The sequence below is a fragment of the Leopardus geoffroyi genome, chromosome C2 (assembly GCF_018350155.1).
Source record: "Leopardus geoffroyi isolate Oge1 chromosome C2, O.geoffroyi_Oge1_pat1.0, whole genome shotgun sequence".
NCBI classification, from domain to species: Eukaryota; Metazoa; Chordata; class Mammalia; order Carnivora; family Felidae; genus Leopardus; species Leopardus geoffroyi.
In genome coordinates this window covers 11,418,308-11,442,768 of record NC_059333.1, presented here as the reverse complement: position 1 = coordinate 11,442,768, position 24,461 = coordinate 11,418,308, and the positions used below count along the sequence as shown (strand labels likewise).

At 44.9% G+C, this 24,461-nt stretch overlaps 1 protein-coding gene and 1 long non-coding RNA gene across 2 annotated transcripts; one reads left to right on the top strand and one right to left on the bottom strand.

The window, feature by feature from the left end:
* Window positions 1-1,981: 1,981 nt before the first annotated feature.
* ATP5PO (ATP synthase peripheral stalk subunit OSCP) lies at window positions 1,982-12,132 on the bottom strand. Its single transcript, XM_045501469.1, has 7 exons — window positions 12,009-12,132; window positions 10,784-10,834; window positions 9,744-9,854; window positions 6,947-7,076; window positions 4,986-5,098; window positions 2,456-2,542; window positions 1,982-2,163 (listed from the first exon to the last, which is right to left on the bottom strand). The coding sequence occupies exons 1-7, from the start codon at window positions 12,042-12,044 to the stop codon at window positions 2,050-2,052; spliced, it is 642 nt and encodes a 213-aa protein (XP_045357425.1). The 5' UTR covers window positions 12,045-12,132; the 3' UTR covers window positions 1,982-2,049.
* A 6,146-nt stretch (window positions 12,133-18,278) lies between these two features.
* LOC123610620 lies at window positions 18,279-24,461 on the top strand. Its single transcript, XR_006718227.1, has 3 exons — window positions 18,279-18,481; window positions 20,933-20,982; window positions 23,696-24,461. It is a non-coding gene; the product is annotated as an uncharacterized LOC123610620 (long non-coding RNA).

Below are 24,461 nucleotides of genomic sequence, written 5' to 3'. Positions count from 1 at the left end.
AGGCAAGCTAGGATGAAGGCAGACAGGGCTCAGGGACGTGATCCAACAGCCGGTCGAGCATGTGACACTGAGCAAACGCTAGGGCCCCTCAATCTCTCTCCTCAGGCGGTATCCCTGCTCCACCTGTATCACAGAGTTGTTATAAAGCGTCAAGATACACGAAGTGGCCTCAAAAGCAGCATCCTATTTGGGAGGGGGGTATGTCAGGATCAGCGTATTTTACTAGGGGAGGCCTTCCTGGAGGACCACAGGAGCAGGAGTCATCCTAGTGGCCTCTTAGGGACCGGGAGTGCTGGACAAACCCTGAGGACAGATTTCTGCAGGCAGTACCGGAGGGACTTTGCCACGTGACCATAATGTGTCAGGTGGGTGCTGCGCTTCAGCAATCCTTGGGATCACACGACCCAGGAAAGTGGCAGGCCACGGAGCCAGTAATCAATGTTTACTGCCACCCTTCTGCCTCTGCGTCCCCGCACTGGCTCGTGCTCTTGCTTCCCTGTTGCGGCCCCTCTGGAAGTGAGCATGATTGCTTCCGTCTACAGGGGACGAAAGCCAGGCATGGAGGAGCCGGGGCTCCCCACCCGTGGGAAGCAGCAGAGCAGGCTTGCACCCACACCTCCTGGGGGACTCCAGGGCACATTCCCAGCCGCCAGTCTACCGTCCCAGGGTGCAGAGCAGCCGGAGTCGACATCACGAACTTCCCTGTAGATGGCGTCACGTCCCCTTACTTACGGAACTTTCTGGCGGTATGGGCGTAGTGAGTATCGCCGTGCCTGGCCTGTGCCGGGTACTCCCAAGGTCCCAGTCCGTCGGGATGTACTTCACAACCCGAAGTGCAGTGGCCACACACAGAGCGGGAGTCTCGGAGAAATGCCTTCAGGCCACCCTTTCAGATCAGCTGATTATCAGAGAAGTGGAAGGGTTACTGCCTTTTGTCTGGGCCCAGCGTGTGGGAACAGGACTCCGCTGCCCGTCTGCTGGTTGGCTGGAAAGGTCTTGGGAGAATCAGCAGGACCAACGGGCAGTTCAGCCAGAGCGGTGCTTTCAGTGAGCGGTGTGGCCATGGCCAGCACAGCTGCCTGCGGCAGGGGGAACGTCCCGACTTCCTATCCCGGCCGAAGCTCCTGGCCAGTCCTCGGTTGTGAGGACATTCACAGGGTTCGGGACAGCTACCCTGCTGCCCTCTGCTGAGTGCGCAGCTCTGATTCAGACCTCTGCCCGCAGTGGGAGGGAGGGAACGAATCCTTGTTAGATTAATGGCATTCTTCTAGTAGATTCCAGAATGAAGACCGCTTTTTAGCCAGAATCTGAGAGCCTTTATATAGAGCGTCACTGCCTTTATATTTACTAGAAGATGAAGGGCAGGACTGTTAAGACAGGTCACTTTGGGTTTAAAACAAGATGCACAATACTTAAGAACTTGTTAGAATGGTCAGATGGCACAAGCTGGCCCTGTCTGCAGTACCTTAAACACACGCACTCACCTGGCTGATGCTGGACCTCGGGGCACAGCAACAGACGTGGGTTGTGCCGCGGAAGCTGTTAAGAAGCACGAAGCAGGACGGCGAGGGGCAGCTGCCAATGTCTTGACCAGCACAGGTCCCGGGGGCTGGGAGGCCCGCTTTCAGGATCTGTAACTGGACATGGGCACTGACAACTAAAACTCCGGGGCGGTAACTGGCCTGGTTGTTGGCATCAACTCCGCCCGCAGGGTCAGCCCCTCCCTGGGCTCTGAGCCCAGAGGCCAAGGTCGTGAGGTAAGACACATTAAGGACTTAATGGTGCCTGCAATAAAGGCCTCAATAAATGTTAACAGTTCTTCCTAATGACACAAGCTTCCATAAATTCCTGAGTAATCTACACAAACTAAAATCTCCAACCTACGGGGCTTTTAACCTTTTAACTGGGCGGATTCTGAAAGAAAGATAGAAAATAAGGCTCTCTGTATTTCCACTTCAAAAAAGATAGTAAGCAGTGTATGTTCTGTTCAGGAAGCATTTTATTGTTGCTACAAGTTTAAGGATTTTCACGGAGAGAAAATCAACACTTTCAGAAAATCTCCCGCATGGCCCTGCTCAGCTTCTGAATCTTGGTTTTCGCAGACATATCAGCATATTTCTCTCCAATACGGACAATCATTCCACCCATGATGGACGGATCAATCTAGGAAAGAAAACAGGTTGGAAATGTGGAAAAGCATTGATATTTCATTGATCGAACAGAAAGATGAAAAAGTACTTTGAAAAGTCTACATGCTGTACAAATGTAAGATGTTATCATTATGTCTAGAAAAAAGTCAGATTGTGAATGGAATCCATAATCATTTAAATTGAGAACATAAAATTTCTATTAGAAACAATTTAGTATTTGGTGAGATTTAATTTTTCAGTTTCTACAGCCACTCAACAGTGTCAAAGAACCTGAGGAAACACACCGTACATAATTAAAAACCTACCTTAACCTCCAATTTCAATACTTGGCCTTTACTTAGGAAGCTCTTCAGGACTGTTTTTAATTCAGCAAGAGTGGGTTCATCTAAAGGCTAAAAAAAGGACAAAACCATCCTTTAATTAAGTAGATAAAGCAGAACAGAACTTTCCACGTAAAAGCTCAGGAAGAAAATACCCCTGGCACACATCAGCACGACAGGCCTTGTGAATTCCTGTGTGGTCTCTGGGCCCTTCCAGGAGCTGCACCGCAAGTTACTCACACCGCTGGTGTGCCGGGAACATGCCAGTGTCCCGTCCCACAAGAACACCTCGGCGGGCTCACTGGGCGGGTCACTGATGCCCATAAATGCCACTCCCTCCCCGTCTCTGCTCCCTGGTATCAGCGGTACGACTTAGACACGACTGGGGAGGAACTCCCCCCAATACTGGAGTTAATGCTGCCTGATGACACAGGCCTCTCCTGTGCAGCCCTGTGGGCATGGCGGGAGGCCACTATGTCCTTGGATGGAAAGCTGCTATCTGACCCGGTTCTAGCATCTCTAAGACCTCTGGTTCCCAGGAGCTTCTGGAAGCATGCTGCACTCCGAGCCTCACGGGGAACGCCTGGCGGCGCACGGCTCTGCGCTTGACTCTGACAGAGCCAGCACTCAGACGTCAGCCTGTGTTCTCTCTGCCTCAACTCCTACTCCTGGTGAGGGGACAGTGAGAAAGGCTGAAGGAGCGGCCTCTTGTCACAAATCCTCTCTCTCCACCCCCACACCTAAGGGTCCACAAGCTAGCAGATAAGGCTCTCCATCTTCGCAAAGATCTAACAACGCCTCTTGGGGGAGCTGGTGTGAAAGTCTGCTGGTGTTTAATCAAGACATCATTCGCCAGGCCTCCAAGGTTACAGAGCTCCGAAGTACGTGCACACCTCCCACTCAGAGGCTTAGCGGGTGCCAGGCACCGGTCTGTGCTGGCATTTCACACCCACCACCCCCTTTAACCGGGACAACTCTGGGCGGCCAGCGGCTCTTATTCCCATTTCCCATAGGAGAGAACAGGTTCAGAGTGGTTAAGGTCCCAGTTGCTGCAATATTTGAAATCAGTCTATTTCTACAGACTGTGCCCTTAGTCACTAATCAAGGAATAATTTTTGTTTTTGAACAGTGGAAACTTATTTACCCGGGAGTTTCAACATCAAACACTGCTGCACTAGCAACAGTTGGTTCTAAAAAACTTTTACAAAAATATGCACCCTTTAAAAAAATAATGTCCTTGGGGCGCCTGAGTGGCTCAGTCAGTTAAACGTTTGACCTCGGCTCAGGTCACGATCTCGTGGTTTGTGGGTTCGAGTCCTGCATCGGGCTCTGTGCTCACAGCTCAGAGCCTGGAGCCTGCTTCGGATTCTGTGTCTTCCTCTCTTTCTGCCCCTCCCCTGCTCACACTCGGTCTCTCTCTCAAAAATAAACATTAAAAAAAAAAAGGTTTTTAATTAAAAGTAAAAAATAAATTAAAAAATCATGTCCTTGTACTCACTGAATGACATAATTTATACCAGTGCTCAGCCACGGGGATGGTATGACCTGCCTGGTGAAGGAAGCCTCATCTGGGCCCTGCTGTCACCGAGAACTGGGGCAGGCCCAGTGGGCCCGGGCAGATGCCTGAGCTGTAAGGATTCGCAGTCAGCTGTGCACTTTCGTGGCACCGACTATGAACTACAAACGTGCAAATACATGATCTGGGGTAAAATGTCTCTCTGAAGTCGTGCTCTTTTGGAGAGTGAGAGTATCTTTGAAATACCAGAAATATTAACCTAGATGAGGTCAGGTGCTGCGTATTCCAAGCAAATCCACCGTCCTCTACTGATAAGTAAGCCCCTCAAGGCTGATTCCCTGTGCGGTCTGAACTACAGTAGGGAGAAAATACGTATTTAGGACATCAACAAAAGGAATTCTGGGGAGGTGGCGCAGCTTAAGGTACATGTTCTTGTGAGAGAGAGGGCCATGTTCAAACCCTGATGCCCTATTTTGTCACTTTGGGCAAATGACTTAATTTCCCTGGGTTCACTCATCTGTAAAATAAGGTTAATTCTACCTCACATACAACGCTGCCATTAAATAATACATTACGAAGTACTCGGCATATAGGTCTATCATTACAGCCACGTCAGCAACTCCACAAGGGCCTGCCCTTCCCACCCTTCCCATTCGCTGCCACCAAAGGTTAGACAGTCCAGTTTCAGGAGACTACTTACCAAGGGATTTGTGAAATAACTCCAACTTGTGAGGGAACATAAACCACTACTTCCTAACACATTTGAGTCCAGTCTCGTCCTTCCGAACAGTCAGCGGGTAGGGAGGCACTAACAGGACACACACCGGCCCCTCCAAAGTGCAGGTTCATGGCAGCTCGTGTAAGAAGTGAAGCAAACCTCCTAAGTGACCAATCACCTTTCCCGATTTCTGGATTTTAGCCTGTTTTTTTCCTTTTCATTATGCAAAACGCGATGCACGGATGTCAAAGCAAATACAGCAGCAACAAGCTGTCACTTACGGATGCAGTGGTCACTGTGCAAGGAACTTCTCCACGGTGGACACTCATCATGGTCGAAAAGGCAGAAACGACTCCAGGGGTGTTGTTCAAGCGACCATTTTCAGCAAGCAAATCTGGGAAAGTGAAGGTGTCTCAGTAACGTCAAAATCACTCAAAACAGGTTATTCATTAGACACTTTTCCAAAGAAGACATCCAGATGGACAACAGACACATGAAACGATGCTCAACATCACTCATCATCAGGGAAATACAAGTCAAAGCCACACTGAGATACCACCTCATGCCAGTCAGAGTGGCTAAGATGAACAAATCAGGAGACTATAGATGCTGGAGAGGATGTGGAGAAAAGGGAACCCTCTTGCACTGTTAGTGGGAATGCAAACTGGTGCAGCCACTCTGGAAAACAGTGTGGAGGTTCCTCAAAAAAAATTAAAAATAGATCTACCCTATGACCCAGCAATAGCACTGCTAGGAATTTACCCAAGGGATACAGGAGTGCTGATGCCTAGGGGCACTCGTACCCCAATGTTGATAGCAGCACTTTCAACAATAGCCAATTAGGGAAAGAGCCTAAATGTCCATCAACTGATGAATGGATAAAGAAGATACGGTATAAATATACAATGAAATACTACTTGGCAACAAGAAGGAATAAAATCCTGCCATTTGCAGCAACATGGATGGAACTGGAGGGTATTATGCTGAGATAAGTCAGTCAGAGAAAGGTATGTTTTCACTCATATGTTGATCTTGAGAAACTTAACAGAAGACCATGGGGGAAGAGAAGGGGAAAATAAAAACAGTTACAAATAGAGAGGGAGGGAGGCAAACCATGAGAGACTCTTAAATACAGAGAACAAACTGAAGGTTGATGGGGGGTAGGGGAGAGGGGAAAGTGGGTGATGGGCATTGAGGAGGGCACTTGTTGGGATGAGCACTGGGTGTTGTATGTAAGCCAAAGTGACAACAAATTATATTTGTATGTTAGTATACTACTGTAACAAAACAAAACAAAACAAAAACCCCTAGGTTATTCACGAGGTATTATATTCACCTCAAAAGCAAACTTAGATTTGTGGCCTTAGAATGCTATATTCAATGTCCTTTAAGAATGTGAATGAAGAAGATGGTGCTTGGTATTTAAAAAGTATATTCAGTGTTTAAAAAAACCCACCACTGGGGCGCCTGGGTGGCGCAGTCGGTTAAGCGTCCGACTTCAGCCAGGTCACGATCTCGCGGTCCGGGAGTTCGAGCCCCGCGTCAGGCTCTGGGCTGATGGCTCAGAGCCTGGAGCCTGTTTCCGATTCTGTGTCTCCCTCTCTCTCTGCCCCTCCCCCGTTCATGCTCTGTCTCTCTCTGTCCCAAAAATAAATAAACGTTGAAAAAAAAAAATTTTTTTTAAAAAACCCACCACTGACAAGCATTTAAAATAGTCAGGTGTGTGGGGAGGCCTTACAGATCTCCAACCGATTTCCTGACCATGGCCTGCAACCTGATTTTCATATTTCAGGTTAGATTCCAACGTTTGGCTACAAATCCCCAAATTAACATATTATCTATATTCAAAGATGATGTATTCAAAGAACATGTATTCTGGGTTGGCCATGGGATTGAAAAGCAAGCCTAATGTACCAAACAAGGCAAATGTCTTTGAGGACAGAGATACAGCCACCGGTTACACACCGTTTCCTTGCTATGAATCCTATCTGTCTTCTCCACGGGTTGAAAAGTAGTGGCTGCAATTACTTTGTTACACGGTCATATCCTTTAGACAGTGCTCTTCAAACTTTAACTCACAAACAATTCACTTGGGGAGCTAGTTAAATGCAGTAGGTTGATTTATTAGGTTGGCTAAGTCCTTAGATCGCGGCCAAAAGGCAGGTAGGTGATGCTGACGTTCCTGGTCCACGGATCACACTTCCAGTGGCAAGATTTTCAGTAGAAAAGATCTAATACTTACTGATCAGGTTGCATGTGAGGGGAGAGAACCTCTCTTTTGCTGTCATGTCGTTTAGGCTTTTCACTTTCACGGAACGCTTCACATAGGGATTCATAATGGAAGCAGCCATTTTGGGTTCCTTCAAGATTTGCTGAAAGTACCAAAAAAATAATTTCTTCAACTCTTTAGTGCATGAACGATCCTCGCCGCCACAACATATTTTGTTATGAATCATGTATTTCATTAAATTAGCACTCTCAAAGCATGTATGAAGAAAAGTTTACAATCAAATAATTTTCTCTGCCTTTGAGAATACACCATACCTTAGTTTTACACAAGATATAATGGTACTTCTTGGAAAAATTTAAAGATACTTTATGAAGTTTCTTAAATTTATTTTTGCTTTTCAAGAGAGATTACAGAAAAACTAAGCAGCCGAGATTCAACGAACTGCATATGTTAATGTATTTACTATGGGTAATACTCAGCTGAAAAGGTGCTCTAACAGCAAAGGAAGTCTCCCTGTTATTCCCCTGGAGGGGGGCCTCTCTGTGTCAGAGTGATCCTGATTCTGTCCTGCCTCTTACAGAGCCCCGTGAGAGAGCTCTGGTGTTTCCAGAGCAGCCTCAATCAGCCTGGGAGGCAGAGTGGACGAACAGTGGGAGTGCAGCTACCAGGAGAGGGACCATGCGTCTCCACTTTGTTAATTCATAAATGTCTGTCCTCAGCGACCCAGGGTAGCTTCCGGCACCTTGCTCCCTTTAGTATCAGGCCAGGGTTCTAACAAAACAATGGCTGTTTCCGTTTGGGCATCTTTCAGTTAAATACCTGTCAGCCTTTCACTCACTGCTAGCACCTTCTCCCAGGCTCGCGGCCAGAATCTGCTCTAATCCAGGCTACCTGTCATACATCACCTAATGCTAAAACTTCAACGCGACTGGCTCCATAGAAACAATTTTCCATAAAAATCGCAGACTTACGCAAATTAAAAGCTGGCATTTGGGTAATCCGGTTTTTCGTGTTTCCCATCTTTCTCTGTTGTATCATCCAACGGGCAGTTAGTGGCACCTGTGTAGCATCACTTTCCTCTCAGTGCCAAAAAATTGCTAATTTTCATTTACAAAGAGTCTTAAGGTAAGTGCCTCCTTTCTACATCTCCACATCTTAACTGATTTCCACGTTATAGTCAAACCCCATTCTTAACACCCACAATCTAGGTCACTCCATTGTGAATACCACTGTTCGGTTTTAAATGGGCATATATGGGGCGCCTGGGTGGCTCAGTTGGTTAAGCATCTGACTTTGGCTCAGGTCATGATCTCACGGTTTGTGGGTTCAAGCCCTGTGTCGGGCTCCGCGCTGACAGCTCGGAGCCTGGAACCTGCTTCAGATTCTCTCTCTCTCTGCCCTTTCCCCACTTGTGTTCTGTCCCTTTCTCTCTCTCAAAAATAAACATTAAAAAAATAAAATAAACAAAAAAATAAACAAAATGGCCATAAATGACAAGTAGCGGGCAATAATTATCACCTCCAAAAATGCCTGTGTGTGATCCTGTCTGTTCTTGGTACCCCTCTCCCAAGTGTCTCCAACAGTAAGGCTGTTGACTCTGTGGGTTGGTCACACCAACTCAGACAGTAAGCATCATCTGTAGAGCTAACTGGACACAGAAAGGAACATGGAACGAACATTACTGTCTGCTAGGACAAAAATTCCAAAAAAAAAAAAAAAAAAAAGCTTGAGATGAAAAATGAACAGAATAAATATTATCCTATATGATTAGCCTTATCAGGGTTTTTTCTTCTGAATAGTATGATAAAAAAAATCTTCAGAAATAAGTAGATTAAAAATATAAGAAATTCTTAAAACATAAAACTAAAAAAGTACAAAACTTTTTCTAGACAGAGTATATACACTGTGTCTCCCTCTCCCCCCCCTTTTTCTTAAGTTTATTTATCTGATTTGAGAGAGAGGGAGAGAACAAGCGGAGGAGGGGCAGAGAGAGGGGGAGAGGATGTGAGGCGGGCTCTGTGCCTTCGAGCTCAGAAACGTGAGATTATGACCTGAGCTGAAGTCGGAGGCTTAACTGACTGAGCCACCCAGGCGCCCCTCCGTCTCCTCCTTTAATGCAGAGCTTATTGACGGAGGTGGCAGCTATAAAGCAAGAGAAGGGGAAGCAACAAAGTGGACAGAAACGTGTTAACTAGAAAATTCGGTTAAAGTTACAACAGATTTTCCCAAGTTACACTGGTACACTTCTGTTAATTCAATTAATTCACTCTTCTTTCCAGGTTAAAAAAACAAAGTGTAAAAATAAACTGTCCCTTGTAGCTTCCCCATCTGTCAGTTCTGTACTGGAGCTCAATACACCTTTGCTGATTTTGTTGCCCAGAGTGCTCTGCTTGGTTATTTCCCTCTCACATCTTGGGGATAAAATAAAAAATTGAAAATGAGGAAAGGCTCCATAAAGAAAATTCCCAGCAAAGCAAGTCATAATACATTCTAAAGACTATTTTAGAACTGCCTGAAATACAAGCATAGATTTTCAAAGGTGACCTCTGTTTCTTCTTAGCCTCAAATCTTGGTTCCTAATATTAATAATATCCTTGTTCGTATCTGTCTGTACCTATTATACAATAGGTTCAGAATAACAATACCCAGTACTATTCCTACCAACATGATTACAGAAAACAGGTTTTTTTTCTTTTTTCTTTTCGTAGTTCATTTTCACTTAGGATATACCTCATTAGGGAAACATGGCCAAATAAGGAAAAAACCTATGATGGAAACTTAGTAAGTAATAAACAGAAAAGCTACTTACTGCTACTCTCAACAATTCCTTTTCTACTTGTTCCAGCTTATTCTGTTTAGATGCAGCAGAATAAAGAGCAGTGGCATAGCGACCTTCGATACCATATATCTGAACAGGTGGCTTTAAAAAAAGGATGGGGTGGGGGAGGAAGAGAAAAGGAAAATCACTTCACATATCATTCTGCCAATAGCAGGATTAAATACGTATATTAAAATACACTGTTTAGAGCACACAACAAGTTTAAATACCAAATATGGAATCAGAAAGCTATCCTGAATGGCAATTCTCAAACAAATCAGGGATGTTTCCTCACCTAGGTCACTTAATCTTTGAGCTTCCGATTTTTCATCTTAAAATGTGGTGCTTAGGAAATATGGTACCTAAAGTCCCTTCCAGCGGTAACTATAAATCAATTATTACATGGATTCTGAAATGAGCTTATGCTTCCTTTGAACTCAGTAACTAATCAGTTCCACATAGTGGAGATTTTAAACACTGATAGAAGACAGTTTTGCACACGTTAGAGCCAAGAAAACATTTAATGGTGACACTATAAATTTCCCTATAGTGTCTCTCCATCAATGTTCAGTTTAATGGCGCTCTTTAGCAGCTTACTGAATGCCTGATGCTTGAATTATTTTTCACAAAAAACTGTAGGCGTTTTCCTACACGCTGCCATCAACATATGACTACATATGCTTAGCAGTTCTGTATGGTTGCAGTGCAAGAGCTCAGGTTTGAAGAAAGATTTAGTTCCAGTCCAGCTCTGAGACCAAACTCGAGTTCTCCCAGTCTGTTTCCTCTTTTGCAAACAAAAGACCAGCTATTTCCCATCATTGTTACGGGATTTTAAGAAATTCCCACAAAGGTTAAACATGGGCCTGTTGCACACCAGGCATTCAACTTATTCCATTCCCTATCCCCACGCACACATCACATTTTGGGACCTACAAATCATGCAGAAAGGTTTAGGTAGTACTTATACAAAAGTCCATGCCCTAACCGCGCACTTTCATTTACTTTACGATTAGTAACAAAAGTTGACATACCCTCACGAGCTTGGCAAATGGCCTGACCACAGATGTACTAAAGCATCGCACCTTTAAAACAATAATAAGACATTTTAAGTGATTAGTTTCTTAGTATCATCACGGAGATTACACGAGCTGCTCTTTATTCCCAAGGAGTAAATTTCACCACTGAGCATCATCCATAGCCGCCTGGGAAACTGCTTTCCCACCAACTTCCTCGTTTGCTAGGAACAGGCTGAGGCTAGCACACCAGTATGAGAGAGAAAACACAAGTTCTGATGAAATACATGTTCCAAGAAACCCCAAATTTCTGGCATTTGTTACCACCCGTGAGGAAGGACTTTAATAAAAAGTGAGAGGATTCCAGTCATGATCTGCAAGAGATGTACCTTCTTAGAATCCAAATGCTATCGGAAAAGAAAGATTAATCCCCTTAGTACTGCAGCAGTCTGATGTGAGAACTGACCCTAGTTCTGAGAAATGGTATCTAGTCTATCAAGGAACAGAGTTGGAACTCGTTGCTTAAAAAGCACCTGCAAGGGCACAGCTCACCTTCAAATAATTTCAGTTCTGAACTGTTGTATATAACACAAGTGGTTGTAGGGATTAAAAGCCCTTTTCACTTATGGAAAACTTACCTAAGCTGTAAGGTGTCATGATGTATAAAGCATAGTGTTGCTATGTGGTATAAAGACCACGAATTTTCTTTCCAACTCCATCTTCTGTATGACCGTGTGGGTTCGAATCTCAGCTCTACCTACCCCTTCCTGGCTGAACAGCCAAGGACGAGTCATTTAAACTTTTCGGTCTCATTTCCTTTATAAAAATGTGAAATGTGTTTTATAAATACTCCTTAGCATTACTAGAGACCCTTGACAGGTTTGACCACAACGACAAGGTTAAATGACTTGGGGGTGGGCTGTATCCTTTCCTCGGAGTCCAGGGGAGCCTTCCCCCGCCCCTTTCCCGTGCGCCTCAAACTAACTGCTCCCGAGGCTGTGCGAGGCTGTGCTCGGGGACGCCAAGGGCAGGCACGCGTCCCCCTGCACCGCCAGCCCCGCGGACGTCCAGGGAGGTAGGGCCGCCCGAGCGCTTTGCGTCGCTCCCACTCGCAGGGCCCTACAACGCTGAATGGCGGCCACGCTTCCCCAGCTGTGGTCTCGCTCTGTGGCTCTTAGGGCTCTGCTACGTGTCACTTTAGAAGGGATCCTCTCCCTAGTTTTCAGGACCTCCCTTCTCTCACCTGCCGGGAGAGCCCGGACACTGCAGAGGAAGCCATCTTCTCCGGGTGGCTGTAGGTCAAAGCCGAGGCAGCGAGAGAGACACAAGGGCGCACGCGTGCGTCAGCGTAGCCGCTCGGGCCGCTGGGAAATGTAGGCGTAGGTCACCAGGCCGCATGCGCCGAGATCGCGGTCAGTCTGGGAGTTGTGGTCTTTAGAAGTGGTTGTTAAGGGCTGGACTTCTAGAGCTAGTGGCCTCGGACAGCACCTTAAAATAAAACGCTTGCATTACTGGATGGTCCTTACAGTAGGGTGGATTTCTTTTCCCTAGATTTTAAATTTCCTTTTAGATAAATAGGTGGCATACGTTCTATTTCACGTTCATTACTAGCATCATTAGCATCGTTTACCCCTTCTTTCTACTGCAACAAAGGGTGTATCAAGTGCAGTTCCTTGCTCTGTATAAAAACAAAGGAGCCTTACAGCTCCCGCTGAGGATTCAACCTGCCCAGTGTCTGGGCCATGGCTGCCTCTCTACCTCCACACCCGCTTCCCCTCATCTCACCTGAGCGCAGCACTGCCTTTGGTTTGTGAGAGCATGTGAGATTCTAGTGCCTAAATTCTTGATTCCTGGGTAGAGCGGAGTGATTATCTGAGATTATCTGGGGTTTGAGCAAGTGTGACATCGAAACCGAAAACCCAACACTAGCGTTGGCCAGGTTCTCTGCATTCATGAACAAACCCGAATTTCAACCCATTTCAGCCTAAATGGAGCTTACTTTGTTTTTCTCTTCTGCACAGAAGAGAATTGGCCCGACAGAGCACGGATCAGAGTTCCCTGGTTGCAACAAAGGGGTCCTGTGGTCAACTGAAAAAAATTTTTTTCCTGTTGAGATTTATTATAGGAACGCAGATTAATTTGTTAATATATCCTTTTAGAGGGCGGTTTCTCATCATTACAAAAACTTGTAAAAATGCAGGGAAGTGCAAGGAATGGAATTGCCATCTTTTCAATCACTCAGAGGCAGCTGTTGTCAATATTTGGGTGTGTTATCTCCCAGCATTTTTTCAGTATTATAATGGATATTATAATAGTGCCTGCCTTATAGATTATCAGGAAAAAGAAAGAAATTATACGTATGTAAAGTATTTAAAACAACTGCCTGACAGAGTGGCACTCAATAATGTTAGTTCTTTATTTTGTATTGTTTAATATATATATGGATTGACACCTCATATATTATTTAGTTTATTGCCTTTTTCCTTAATACAAGAGAAAAAAGGATACTAAATTAGATATGATCTGTGGTTACATGCTTACGATATAAGAATATTTCAAAGTTATATAATTTTCATGAGCATATTAATGGCTGTAGAATAACCCATCAAGTGGATTCTGTATCTTATTCAATGATTTTTGAACATAATTCAGATGATTTCCAGGTTTTTTTTTTTTTTCATTTTAAACAATACTGCATCTCCTGAGCATCTTAAATGCAAACCTTTTTTTTTTTTTTTCTTTTCATACTTAGAATAAAATCCAAAGAGATTTCCAGAACTGGCACAACTTGGTGAGAGGGTATGAGCCCTTTAAAAGTTCTTGGTGCTTGAGGCCAGGCTGCTTTTCAAAAGTTTTATCCTATTTACACTTTCACTAGCAGCGCCTAAAAACCCATGTTTCACTTCACTATGCAAACTATTTTCAGAGGCTGTTTTCAAATTAGCTTAATGGAAAGTATATTCGTTATGCAATGAACATAAATTTTATTGAGTACCTATTATGTGCAGGCAGCTCTTTTATGCCCTGAAGATACAGTATGTTACATGACAAAGTGCTTGCTTTTGTAGACCTTACATTCTATGCGATTTCAAACCACAAACCCATGTTTCCTAATGTGTGGGTGTTATTAGATGTAATACAAATCAAAAGTTCCGGAGCCAAATGCACTTGGGAAATTCTAGACTCTATTGTGTTGATAATTATAACTAAACTCTATGATTGCATAACAGCAGGGAGATGCTCTTTATTTTCTTTGTATTTGCCTCCAACGCACTCCAGCCCCTTGGACGTGGCTATGATGGTAGTTTGGGATTATTTGAGTCTTAGGATTTATTTAATGGTTACGCATACATGGTTTCATTTTTAGGTTGGGTCTCAGGACAACTCTAAGATGTCTGTAGTCTGGTACTCTCCCACTTGATAGGTGCAGAAACTTTCTCAGACCCTGTTTAGGGAATGACAGTTCTGGGTCTCAGGATGTATTTCTGAGCATGGGATTTTGATGACGGTGTATCCTGTTTACATCTTGGTGACGTGGACTATCGGAGAACCACAGAAGAAGCCCTGAAGCCTGATGCCTCTGCACCTCTGCAGTCAAACCTCCCTTCTACTTGCTCTTGGATTGGTAGGCATCTGCTGGAGTCTCACCACAGGCAAAACACTGCAGTGACAGGCCAAGGCCCCAGATGCAAACCCTCATGAGCAATCAGCTGGCAACCGATTCCCAGCTGTGTGGCTGCCATGCTTTGTGCTACGCAAGAATAGAAAATTTGGAAAGAAAAAAAAAATTTTTTTTTTTTGCTCCATGGAAGGGAAAAGACTTAGCGCCATGCTTTTATGGTACCTTCCTAATGTGCAACCTTAAATTGTTTAAAAATGGGTTATTTTAGGCAAAGCCAACAGAGTCAAAGGGACTTGCCCAAGGGTATAGGCCTGGGCTAAAGTGGTGGCAGAACCCAAACATCAAATCGCCACTTTTTAATTTTATGCTGACTTTCACTTCAAAATAAATAATTTTCACTGTGCTGTTTTCTCTACAAAGGCACCAGATGGTGGCCTGGAACACAGCAGCATGGTGTCATGAGACCCTCAACTGCGTGTTTTAAAAAATGAAGTGACTTTCCCCTTGACCCAGAAATTCAGAAATTTGGATGAGGGGTCATGTGCAAAAAGTCCACTTTACTCTTAAACAAATATTTCAAATTTTTGTTTAAATTTTAATTAGTTAACATGTCATGTAATATTACTTTCAAGAGTAGAATTTAGCGATTCATCACTTACATACAGCACCCAGTACTGACCCCAAGAAGTGCCTTCTTTAATACCCATCATCCCTTTAGCCCATTCCCCCACTCCCCTCCCTCCTTTCCCCTCCAGCATCCCTCAGTTTTTTCTCTATGGTTAGGAGTCTCTTATGGTTTGCCTTCCTCTCTCTTTTTTTTCCTTTCCCCTATGTTCATCTGTTTTGTTTTACTTTAAAACAAAACAAAACAAAACAAAAGAAGGAAACAAATGTCTTAGCATAGAAGAATGACTTTAAGAGTGGAGCATTATGGGGGCACCTGGGTAGCTTAATTTATTGAGCATCCAGCTTCAGCTCAGGTCTGTGGGTTCAAGCCCCACGTCCGGCTCTGTGCTGACAGCTCTGGGCCTGGAGCCTGCTTTGGATTCTGTGTCTCCCTCTCTCTCTTTCCCTCCCTCGCTCATGCTCTGTCTCTCTCCATCTCTCAAAAATAAACACACATTAAATTTTTTTTTAAATTAAAAAAGAGTGGAGCATTGTGCAGCCATCACAATGAGATTTTCAAAAAGTATTTAACAACCTAGAAAACGACTTAGTGAGGCTGAGGAAAAAAGTACAAAATACATTTTGTATTTTCTGTAATGAGCATGTGTCACTGCCATACTCAGAAAAAAAGAAAAGAGATGCCAAGATCTTGTCACGTACGTCTGTGCCCCATAAAGGAGAGATGCTCCTATTCTAGTGTCTGATAATACTTAGCTTCTGACACGAAGGGCGATGGCTTGAAGCTGGCACGTTGCATGAAGGACCAGGCTCCAAAGTCGGACCGGAGCACGTCCAAGGTTTCTTTCCAAGATCAGCTTCTGCATCGACTCCATCAGTCTCAGGACCTGCTCTTTGGCTTTGCAGAAGACATAGTAAGGATGGTATTGGTGGGGTTTTGGGGTGATGGTGGGGGGTTCGGAGCTGACGGGCAAGAAAGAATCCTTGAAGACGTCTTTGGTGCAAAGACGTGATTTTATTAAAGCACGGGGACCGGACTCGTGGGCAGGAAGAGCTGCCCCGGGATCGTGATGGGTAACTGATTATCTACCCTCAGGTTGGGAGGGGGGCAGGGGTAGAGTAAGTCTCTAAGGAATTTTGGAAGCAAGGTTTCCAGGACTTTGAGGGGCTAGCCGCTGTTAGGAAAACCCCATTTATTACCGTTTAGTAAAACCTCAGTCATGAGACCCTTCAGATGTATATCAGGGGGCCATAAGCTTGGAGTATGATTGCCAGCATATATCTTGGGGGAGTTGAGATAAAAGAAGTTTCCAAAGGAAGTTTTATATGTTGAAGTAGACTTACAGGATCCTGGGGGGTCAGGATAATGTGAAGCCAAAATTCTCTTTTGCCCCCAGCAAAGTGTCATCCTCGAGGCAGCTGAGCTCCTAGAGGGAGGTCACTCTGCCTGTTTCAAGGACTTGTCACTGGGCTGTATAGGCAGTAAGGGAATTTAATTTTTCATCTGCCTTAGTTTCCCCACATCACGTGGCAAGCACTTAAATCCCTTTCCTTTGTTCTTGGGGAGCCAGGAGTGTCACACAGATCCCTCCTGGTGGGGGACGGTGGAGCTGTTAACCTGTACTTTGCCCCACGCTCCCTCATCAGTATCTTCAGGGCGAAGGATGCCCTGAAGGGTAAGGTTTTCCCTACACATTTTGTTACATTGAAAGGACTTGGGAAGTATTTGCATTATTCCCATATTTATTTATCTCGGAGTAATTCTCCATCAATTTTCTCTTTCTTTCAATGTTTTGTTATTTATTTTTGGGACAGAGAGAGACAGAGCATGAACGGGGGAGGGGCAGAGAGAGAGGGAGACACAGAATCGGAAACAGGCTCCAGGCTCTGAGCCATCAGCCCAGAGCCCGACGTGGGGCTCAAACTCACGGACCGCGAGATTGTGACCTGGCTGAAGTCGGACACTTAACCGACTGCGCCACCCAGGCGCCCCTCAATTTTCTCTTTCTTTCTGTTCTTTTCCTCTGGGGAGTTTATTTTGAGAAGGGTGCATGGATCCCTTACAGCCGACCAGAGCCACTCACTTCCACAGGCCCACAGGCTGGCAGCCGGCTTTATAACTTCGTATGTAGTTTACCTGTCCATTTAAACCTAAGACCAGGAAAATGACTATGGCAGCTTTCTACACAGGTCTATGGCATTTCCCCATTATAGGGGGCTTTAGAGAGGTCCTAGCAGTCAGCAGGGAGCCCCCAGGACTGGAACACATCAGGCTTTGAGCAAGAAAAGGTGTTGAGGAAAATGGACAATGGGATTCCAGCTACTGTGACCATATGGCTTTAAACTGTTTATCTTTAGGATTTGGTGCATCTGCTACAGAGGAAAAGAGCAAATAAAACACACACACACACACACACACACACACACACACACACAGCTTAGCGGCTTTTTTGAGTCTTTGGAGAAAGCTGTGTAAGGAGGGTTTGCAGCACTGATCATCAGGATCTGAAGGCGACAGAGGGTGGTCAGGCTCTGGAGAAGCCGGTCTCCCATCCTGGGCCCGGGCCTCGTCCTTTCCCTTCCTTCTCCTCCTGGTCTGTGGGTCATGCCACCTTGAAACGGTCACCAACTCAGCATTCAAGGTCACTGCTCTGGCTTAGCCTCTTCCAGGTTGCCGAAGAATCATCCCAACACTAGGGGGAGCCATCTCCTCACGTTGCAGTGCAGCCTCTGGCCTCGGAATCCGTTTCTTTCTAGAGCTTTCCCTGTTCAAACCTCAGGGTCCGTGCTTAGCGGCAAGCAAGACTCTCAGAAGTATTGCGACAAACAAAGCCATCCCCGAGACATGCTCTCACGCAGGCTGCACGTGTGTCGGGGCTCAGACAGGTAGTTTCTTGCTCCCATCACACAGCCTCAGCGTGAAGGTGTCTTAGAACCCACGGAAACTTGCCCTTCGAATGTTCCTTCAACTCCTCACTGGGCCCCCTCAGCCCTCACACTTCCTGCAGCAACAATCTGCTCTCAGGATACATTGGTAAACAAGAAAGCATTGAACACTGTTTACTTAAAAAAAAAAAAAAAAGAGTGTGTATATGTGGTGCAAATAAAAATGTGAGAACAGGAGAGGCTTTGTAGGGTTTTGGTGTGAAACAGGAAATTGTATATGGCAAAAAAAAAAAAAAAAAGGGAAATTATACCTTTTTTTTCTTTGCACAATTATTTAGTTGTAATAAAAGCGAAAGTAAAAGTCAGGGCAAGGAAGGCACACAGACGGGAGGGGACATGCTCCTAGACCGTGGGATAGTGTGTGGCACAGTGGGATTCTGAAAGGCCCAGGGGACAGATGTGATCTTCCTGGATCCCACAGTGGGGTGTACTGCCCAAGAAAGTGTTGATAACACTTGGGGACAGAGTAGTCATTTGCTGTTTTTATCAGTGAGGAGGCCCACAGAGAGGCTTTGAGGTTCCTGGTAAGTCAGGCTGGGGCTCTGTGTGGGGCGAGGCTGTTGGGTTCAAGGAAGATGGATGACACTAGTGAGCCCAGTGGCCACAGCCGATCCCGCGGAGGAGACAGGCTGGGAACCGCATCGTCGAGGTGATTTGAGAATGAAGGAAGCTTTCCCTAGCCCGGCCGCAGTTTCTGTAGCGAATGAATTAGCGTGACCTTGCAGATGTCCCCGTGACCCAGAAGTGGTGAGGGATACGGAAGATTTTCATTTGGCTAACCGAGGACTTCCCCGGGGTGGGGAGTGGAGAGGGGGCTGGTGACATAATTCTGGGGATTTTCATCCTGGGCAGAGGATTGCGAGGATGGCTAAAGGGACCATCTATTTTGAGTTTTTAGGCAGTACGGGAGTTATTAGTGGGCCGGTCTTTGGAGACTAACAACAAGACTCCAGGAAAACAGAGTAGTTCAGACCATGTGTATTGTATGGCTTAACACGGGAGAGAGGACCATCCCCTAATTCATTCATTCACTCAAGCATTGTTTCGTTTCACAAACATTCCCTGTGTGCTAGAGATCGTGACAGATGCTGTAGGGAACGAGGGCAACCAAGACCGATCCTGCTCTCAAGGGACTGTTGCCAATTCCCTTTGAATCAGTTTTTAACTCTTAAAAATCATCTTTCCTTAGTTCTATTCCTGAAGAAACTGGCATGGGTGTTTGTCTAAAAATCAGAAGAACTTGGGGCGCTGGGTGGCTCAGTCAGTTAAGCGGCCGACGTCAACTCAGATCATGATCTGACGGTCCATGGGTTCGAGCCCACATCAGTCTCCATGCTGACGGCTCAGAGCCTGGAGCCTGCTTCGGATTCTGTGCTTCCCTCTCTCTCTCTCCCCCTCCCCCACTCGTGGTCTGTCTCTCTTTCTCTCTCAAAAATAAGTAAACATTAAAAAAATAAATACAAAATCAAAAGAACTAAATTGCACATAATTTTATAAACTCTGGGCTTTCTTTAATCTTTGAGGCTTTAAATGTATAGGAGTTCCTTCTACTCCCAAGCCCCAAAGAGGCCGCAAGCTCCTCCTGTCATATCTTGGCAACTAATTGAAGCAATGACAGGGAAAGAAATGATAAAAATAAATCATTCCAGTTGGCAGAGCATCGCTGTGTGGTTCCAAGTGACTGTTCATCAGAAATGGAGTTGGTACCATCTTGGTGGCACTGGGTCACATTGGTCCCCTTGTGACAATGACAGTAGTAACTGTTCTCTCCTCTTGTGATCTATGACAGTGCTATGCACCATGGAATCAACAGAGTTTATGTAATCCAGGTCTGCTGATATTCTTGAGGCATGGAAATTTTCCTTATTTGTTTTAACTCTAAAAGTTTCCCGAGAACGTTCTAGAAGTAGACTTTTGTGAGTAGTAGCCATCAATCCTGGCTACTGATTGAAATCAATTGTGGAACTTAAAAAAAAATATAGATGTCCACTGAAGACATGAATTAAAATCTACACACACATTTTATTTTAATTCAATTTTATTTTTTTTATTGTATTTTTTAAAAATGTTTTAATGTTTATTTTTAAGAGAGAGAGAGAGAGGGAGTGAGTGAGTGGGGGAAGGGCAGACAGAGAGGGAGACAGAATCCAAAGCAGGCTCCAGGCTCTGAGCTGTCAGCACAGAGCCCAATGCGGGGCTTGAACTCACCGACTGCGAGATCGTGACCTGAGCCGAAGTCGGACGCTCAACCGACTGAGCCACCCGCTCAGGTGCTCCATTAATTTTATTTTTTAAATGTTTATTTGTTTATTTTGAGAGAGGGAGAGAGAGCAGGGGAGGGACAGAGAGGGAATGCCAAGCAGGTTCCATGCTGTGAGCCCAGAGCCCGAATCGAGGCTCGATCTCATGAACTGTGAGATCATGATCTGAGCCAAAATCAAGAGTCAGACGCTTACCCCACTGAGCCACCTAGGTGCTCCCTCTTTTTTTGTACATTTTATTTCTTAAAAAAATTTTTTTACTGCTTTTTTGTTTTTGAGAGACAGAGAGAGACAGAACACAAGCGGGGAAGGGGCAGAGAGAGAGGGAGACGCAGAATCTGAAGCAGGCTCCAGGCTCTGGGCTGTCAGTACAGAGCCCGATCGGGGCGCTTGAACCCTTGAACTGTGAGATCATGGCCTGAGCCAAAGTCAGACACTCAACCGACTGAGCCACCCAGGCACCCTTGTACATTTTATTGTTAATCAATTCCTGAGCTTGAATGTTCAGTGACTGGACATGGAGGAAATAAATCATAGTATATCTGTGATGGAATACTATGCTACCATCTAAAATTATGGTGAGGAAAAATTTCCTGAGTTGAGAAAATATTAATAATGCATTGTTGACTTAAAAAAAAATCAGGCTCAAAAGAGTGTTTTTGGGTGCACAATAGGATGATATTAAACAATCCTGTGTTTCCATGCATCATATAGAAGACCAGAAGGAGCTACACAAACATGTTGGGGGTGGTGACCTCTCGGTGGTGAGTTTTGCTTGTCTTTTCCTTTGCTTTTCTGTGTTTTCTAAGTGCCACGCATGAGGCATTTATTGCTTTTACACTGAGGAAAAATTCTCTCAATAAATGTTAATGGTTTCCCCTTCAGAAACATGATGAAGAAAGGCAAAGAAACTAGATGCATGGGACTGCTCCATCCATCCATCCATCCATTTTTTTTTTTAATTTATTTTTTGAAAGAGAGAGAGAGAGCAGAGGAGGGGGAGAGAGAGAGGGAGAGAGAGAATCCCAAGCAGGCTCTGAGCTGTCAGCACAGAGCCGGATGCAGGGCTCCGACAGGCATACGGTGAAATCATGACCTGAGCTGAAGTTAGACGCTTAACCGACTGAGCCACCCGGTCACCCCCATCCATTTATTTTTTCATGATTTTTATTTCATCTTTAAGTTTTTTTCATTTGTTGTTTTCCTTACTTTTATTTCATCTTTTTTTCTATTTCTTAAGGCAAACGTGTTAAGCACCCGTAGGGTTAAGCACTTGGACTGTAGAGGCAAGGCCAGTGCCGTGGTGCTTACCCTCCAGCAGGCCCAAAAGGCTGTGAGGAGCTCGTTCAAACACAGGGTCCCTCCCTAGAGCCTTCTGGGAAAGTAGTTCTGGGTGGGGCCTGGGAATTTCCTATTTTAAACAACTTGTCCGTGTATTTCCAACACGGGCGGTCCAGGACCAGGCTTTACGAACCTATGAGAAATGGGCACTTGGGCTTAAATAGCTTCAAGTCTAAAGCTGATGAAAAATGTTAGGATGCGGGGTGCCTAGAGGCTCAGTAAGTCGAGCCTCTGACCTCAGCTCAGGTCATGATCTCAGTTAGCGAGTTCAAGCCCCACCTCCGGCTCGCTGCTATCGGCGAAGAGCCTGCTTCAGATCCTCTGTCCCCCTCTCTCTCTGCCCCTCCCCTGCTCACCCGCGCTCTCTCTCAAAACTAAATAAACATTTAAAAAAAAGAGAGAGAGAGAGAGAGAGAGAAAATGTCAGAATGTGAAAACCTGGTTTGTTGGTTCCGTCGGGGAATTCAACTTCATTTCCCCCAGGATGCCCCTGGACCCACGCTCCTTAGCCACACTGTCTTATTTTAGAATGCAACAGTGTAACTGGGATGACAATCAAAATATACCTGATCAGGCTGCCAGCCTCCTGGGAGGACAGTCGATGTGGCAAACACCTTCCTTCCTTAAGGACAGTCAGAGAGCAACAGCACAGAAAGTGTTAGTAATCCTAATAGCAGAACCATGTTGTAAGTGGCTAGTGCGTGGCAGAAGGCTCATCTAAGCCCATTTAATCCAAAACCCATAGGTTACCTATAGATAAAATCGTCCCCGTTCTACAGAAGAGGAGACTGAGGTTTAGACAGGTTAATTAACGTGCGCAAGATCACATGGCCGGTGAGTCGGCTTGTCCCCAAGAGGCCGTGGGCTCAACTACTATATTACCCAGCCCCAAACTCTACCAGTGGCCACTCCACCACCTCCTGATGTGAAGCTGCCTCCAGAGCTCAAGAATATCGACCACCCAGGCAGCTTGTGCTAGGTGGCCCCAGCTGAATGTTTCCTGGTGTGAAATTATTATTTAACTTCAACCTTCTAAAACTGTGCCCTTCATGCTTCCAGCTGGTACAAAGTTAAAAACACTTGATAAAATGCATAAAACACAGCCAGCAGCGTATTTCCAAATCACGTTGTAAGCCAGGCAGCATTCGCCCGAAACACATCCTTGGGGGCAAAGTAGTTAAGAGAACTCCCGTAGAGCCTGCGGATGGGGGTGTCCGTTGAGGCAGGGAAAGCTGGGGATTCGGGGAGGCCTGGGCCCTGCAGCTGGGCCGTACGGGGACAGGGTGGGGAGGGCTTCAGCAGATGCAGGGAAATTTCCTACCTTTTCAATCTCAGTAAACTTGAGACCAAAACAAAACCTATCATGTACCCTATCCCCAGACATGATTTTTCATTTTTTTTGGTAGTAGTATGATGTGCCATTATTATGATTTCAATGTTTTATTTTATTGAGATATAATTCACATACCATACACTTGAATTTTTTTTTTTTTTTTTTTTTTTTTTTTTTTTTAATTTGAGAGAGAGAGAGAGGGTGTGAGAATCTCAAGCAGGGTCCATGCTCAGCATGGAGCCCAAAGTGCTGGGATCATGATCTGAGCTGAAATCAAGAGTCCGAAGCTCAATTGACTAAGCCACCCACGTGCCCTTCCCATACCCTTTTGAAATGTACATTTCAGTGGTTATTACATTCACGAGGTTATGCAACTCTTACCACTATCTAATTCAAGAACATTTCATCAGGCCCACAAGAAATGCCCATTGGCAGTTACTCCCCATGCTCTCCTCCCCCCAGCAGCTGGAAACTTGTGATGATTTTTAATGGTTAGATCTTTTCTCTTTTCGATTAGATTCTAAGAGACCTTGGAACCCCTCTTCTTGGCACAAAATAAGCACGTAGTAAATGTTTTTCCTTGGTGATAAAGCCCTCAAATTCTCTCCTGTCTATTCTTTTTCTGATCGGTATGATAATTTTGAAATTATGTTAATGGACCACAAGAAGAAAACATACAGCTGAATTCTATTTTTTTCCTGTCTCTCTGCCCCCGCCCCCTTATAGGAAGGCCTGAACTCAGAGGTCTTATGTCAACGGGATAAATGTTTTATTGGCCTTATTTTTAATTCTGTTTGATTTAGGAAAGGACAAGGACGTCTTGGGTCTTACACTGTAACACGAATATTGACAGGTCAGTGATATTTCATGTTTTTCCTGCTCATAAAAATACAGTGAGGAAATTAACAGCCTGGACTGTGGGAAAAGAAGAAATGCCAAAATGCTGATATGCCTGGGTCTGAACTGGTTGTTTACAGAGTGAAAAGCAGGTCACACATAGGCTGAGACGCGACTTCCGTCATGCCTGGGAATCTACAAACTCATTTCTCTCTCATTGGCAGAACATGAAAGCTAAAGATTATCCCCTAATCCTGTGGCATTTTTTAATCCATGGAATGGGCTTTGCTGCTCAAAAATTTTCACTTAAAGTCACACACTCTTTGGAGATACAATCATTTTGTTTACCCCTGGTAGTATCAGTGGAAAAAGTTGTTGGAATGAATGTCTACAATAGTTAGCGTGGATGAAAATGGTTTTGCCACTGTCCGTCTCAAATTTGTTTTTCAGTTCAGATACTGGAAGTTCTTGTGAGAGCTTTTCCTTTGAAAAACAAGGGCATGACCTTTAATGTACTGGGGAAAAGCGGAGAAAACCCGGATGTCCATCACTGGGTGAACCGACAAAATGTGGTATATCCATACAATGGAATATTATTCAGCCATAAAAAGGAAGTGCTGATACATGCAACCACGTGGATAGACGTTGACATTGTCTGAGTGAAAGAAGCCAGATACAAAAGGCCACAGGTTATATGACTCCATTTACATGGAATATCTGCAAAAAGGCAAA

Excerpts from the sequence above, each read along its gene's own strand:
- ATP5PO (XM_045501469.1), bottom strand. The coding sequence starts at position 12,044 with ATGGCTTCCTCTGCAGTGTCCGGGCTCTCCCGGCAG. Across the intron at positions 10,835-12,008 it reads TGTCCGGGCTCTCCCGGCAG|GTGCGATGCTTTAGTACATC; the intron begins GTGAGAGAAGGG and ends ATTGTTTTAAAG. Across the intron at positions 2,543-4,985 it reads GCACAGTGACCACTGCATCC|CCTTTAGATGAACCCACTCT; the intron begins GTAAGTGACAGC and ends TCCTTTTTTTAG.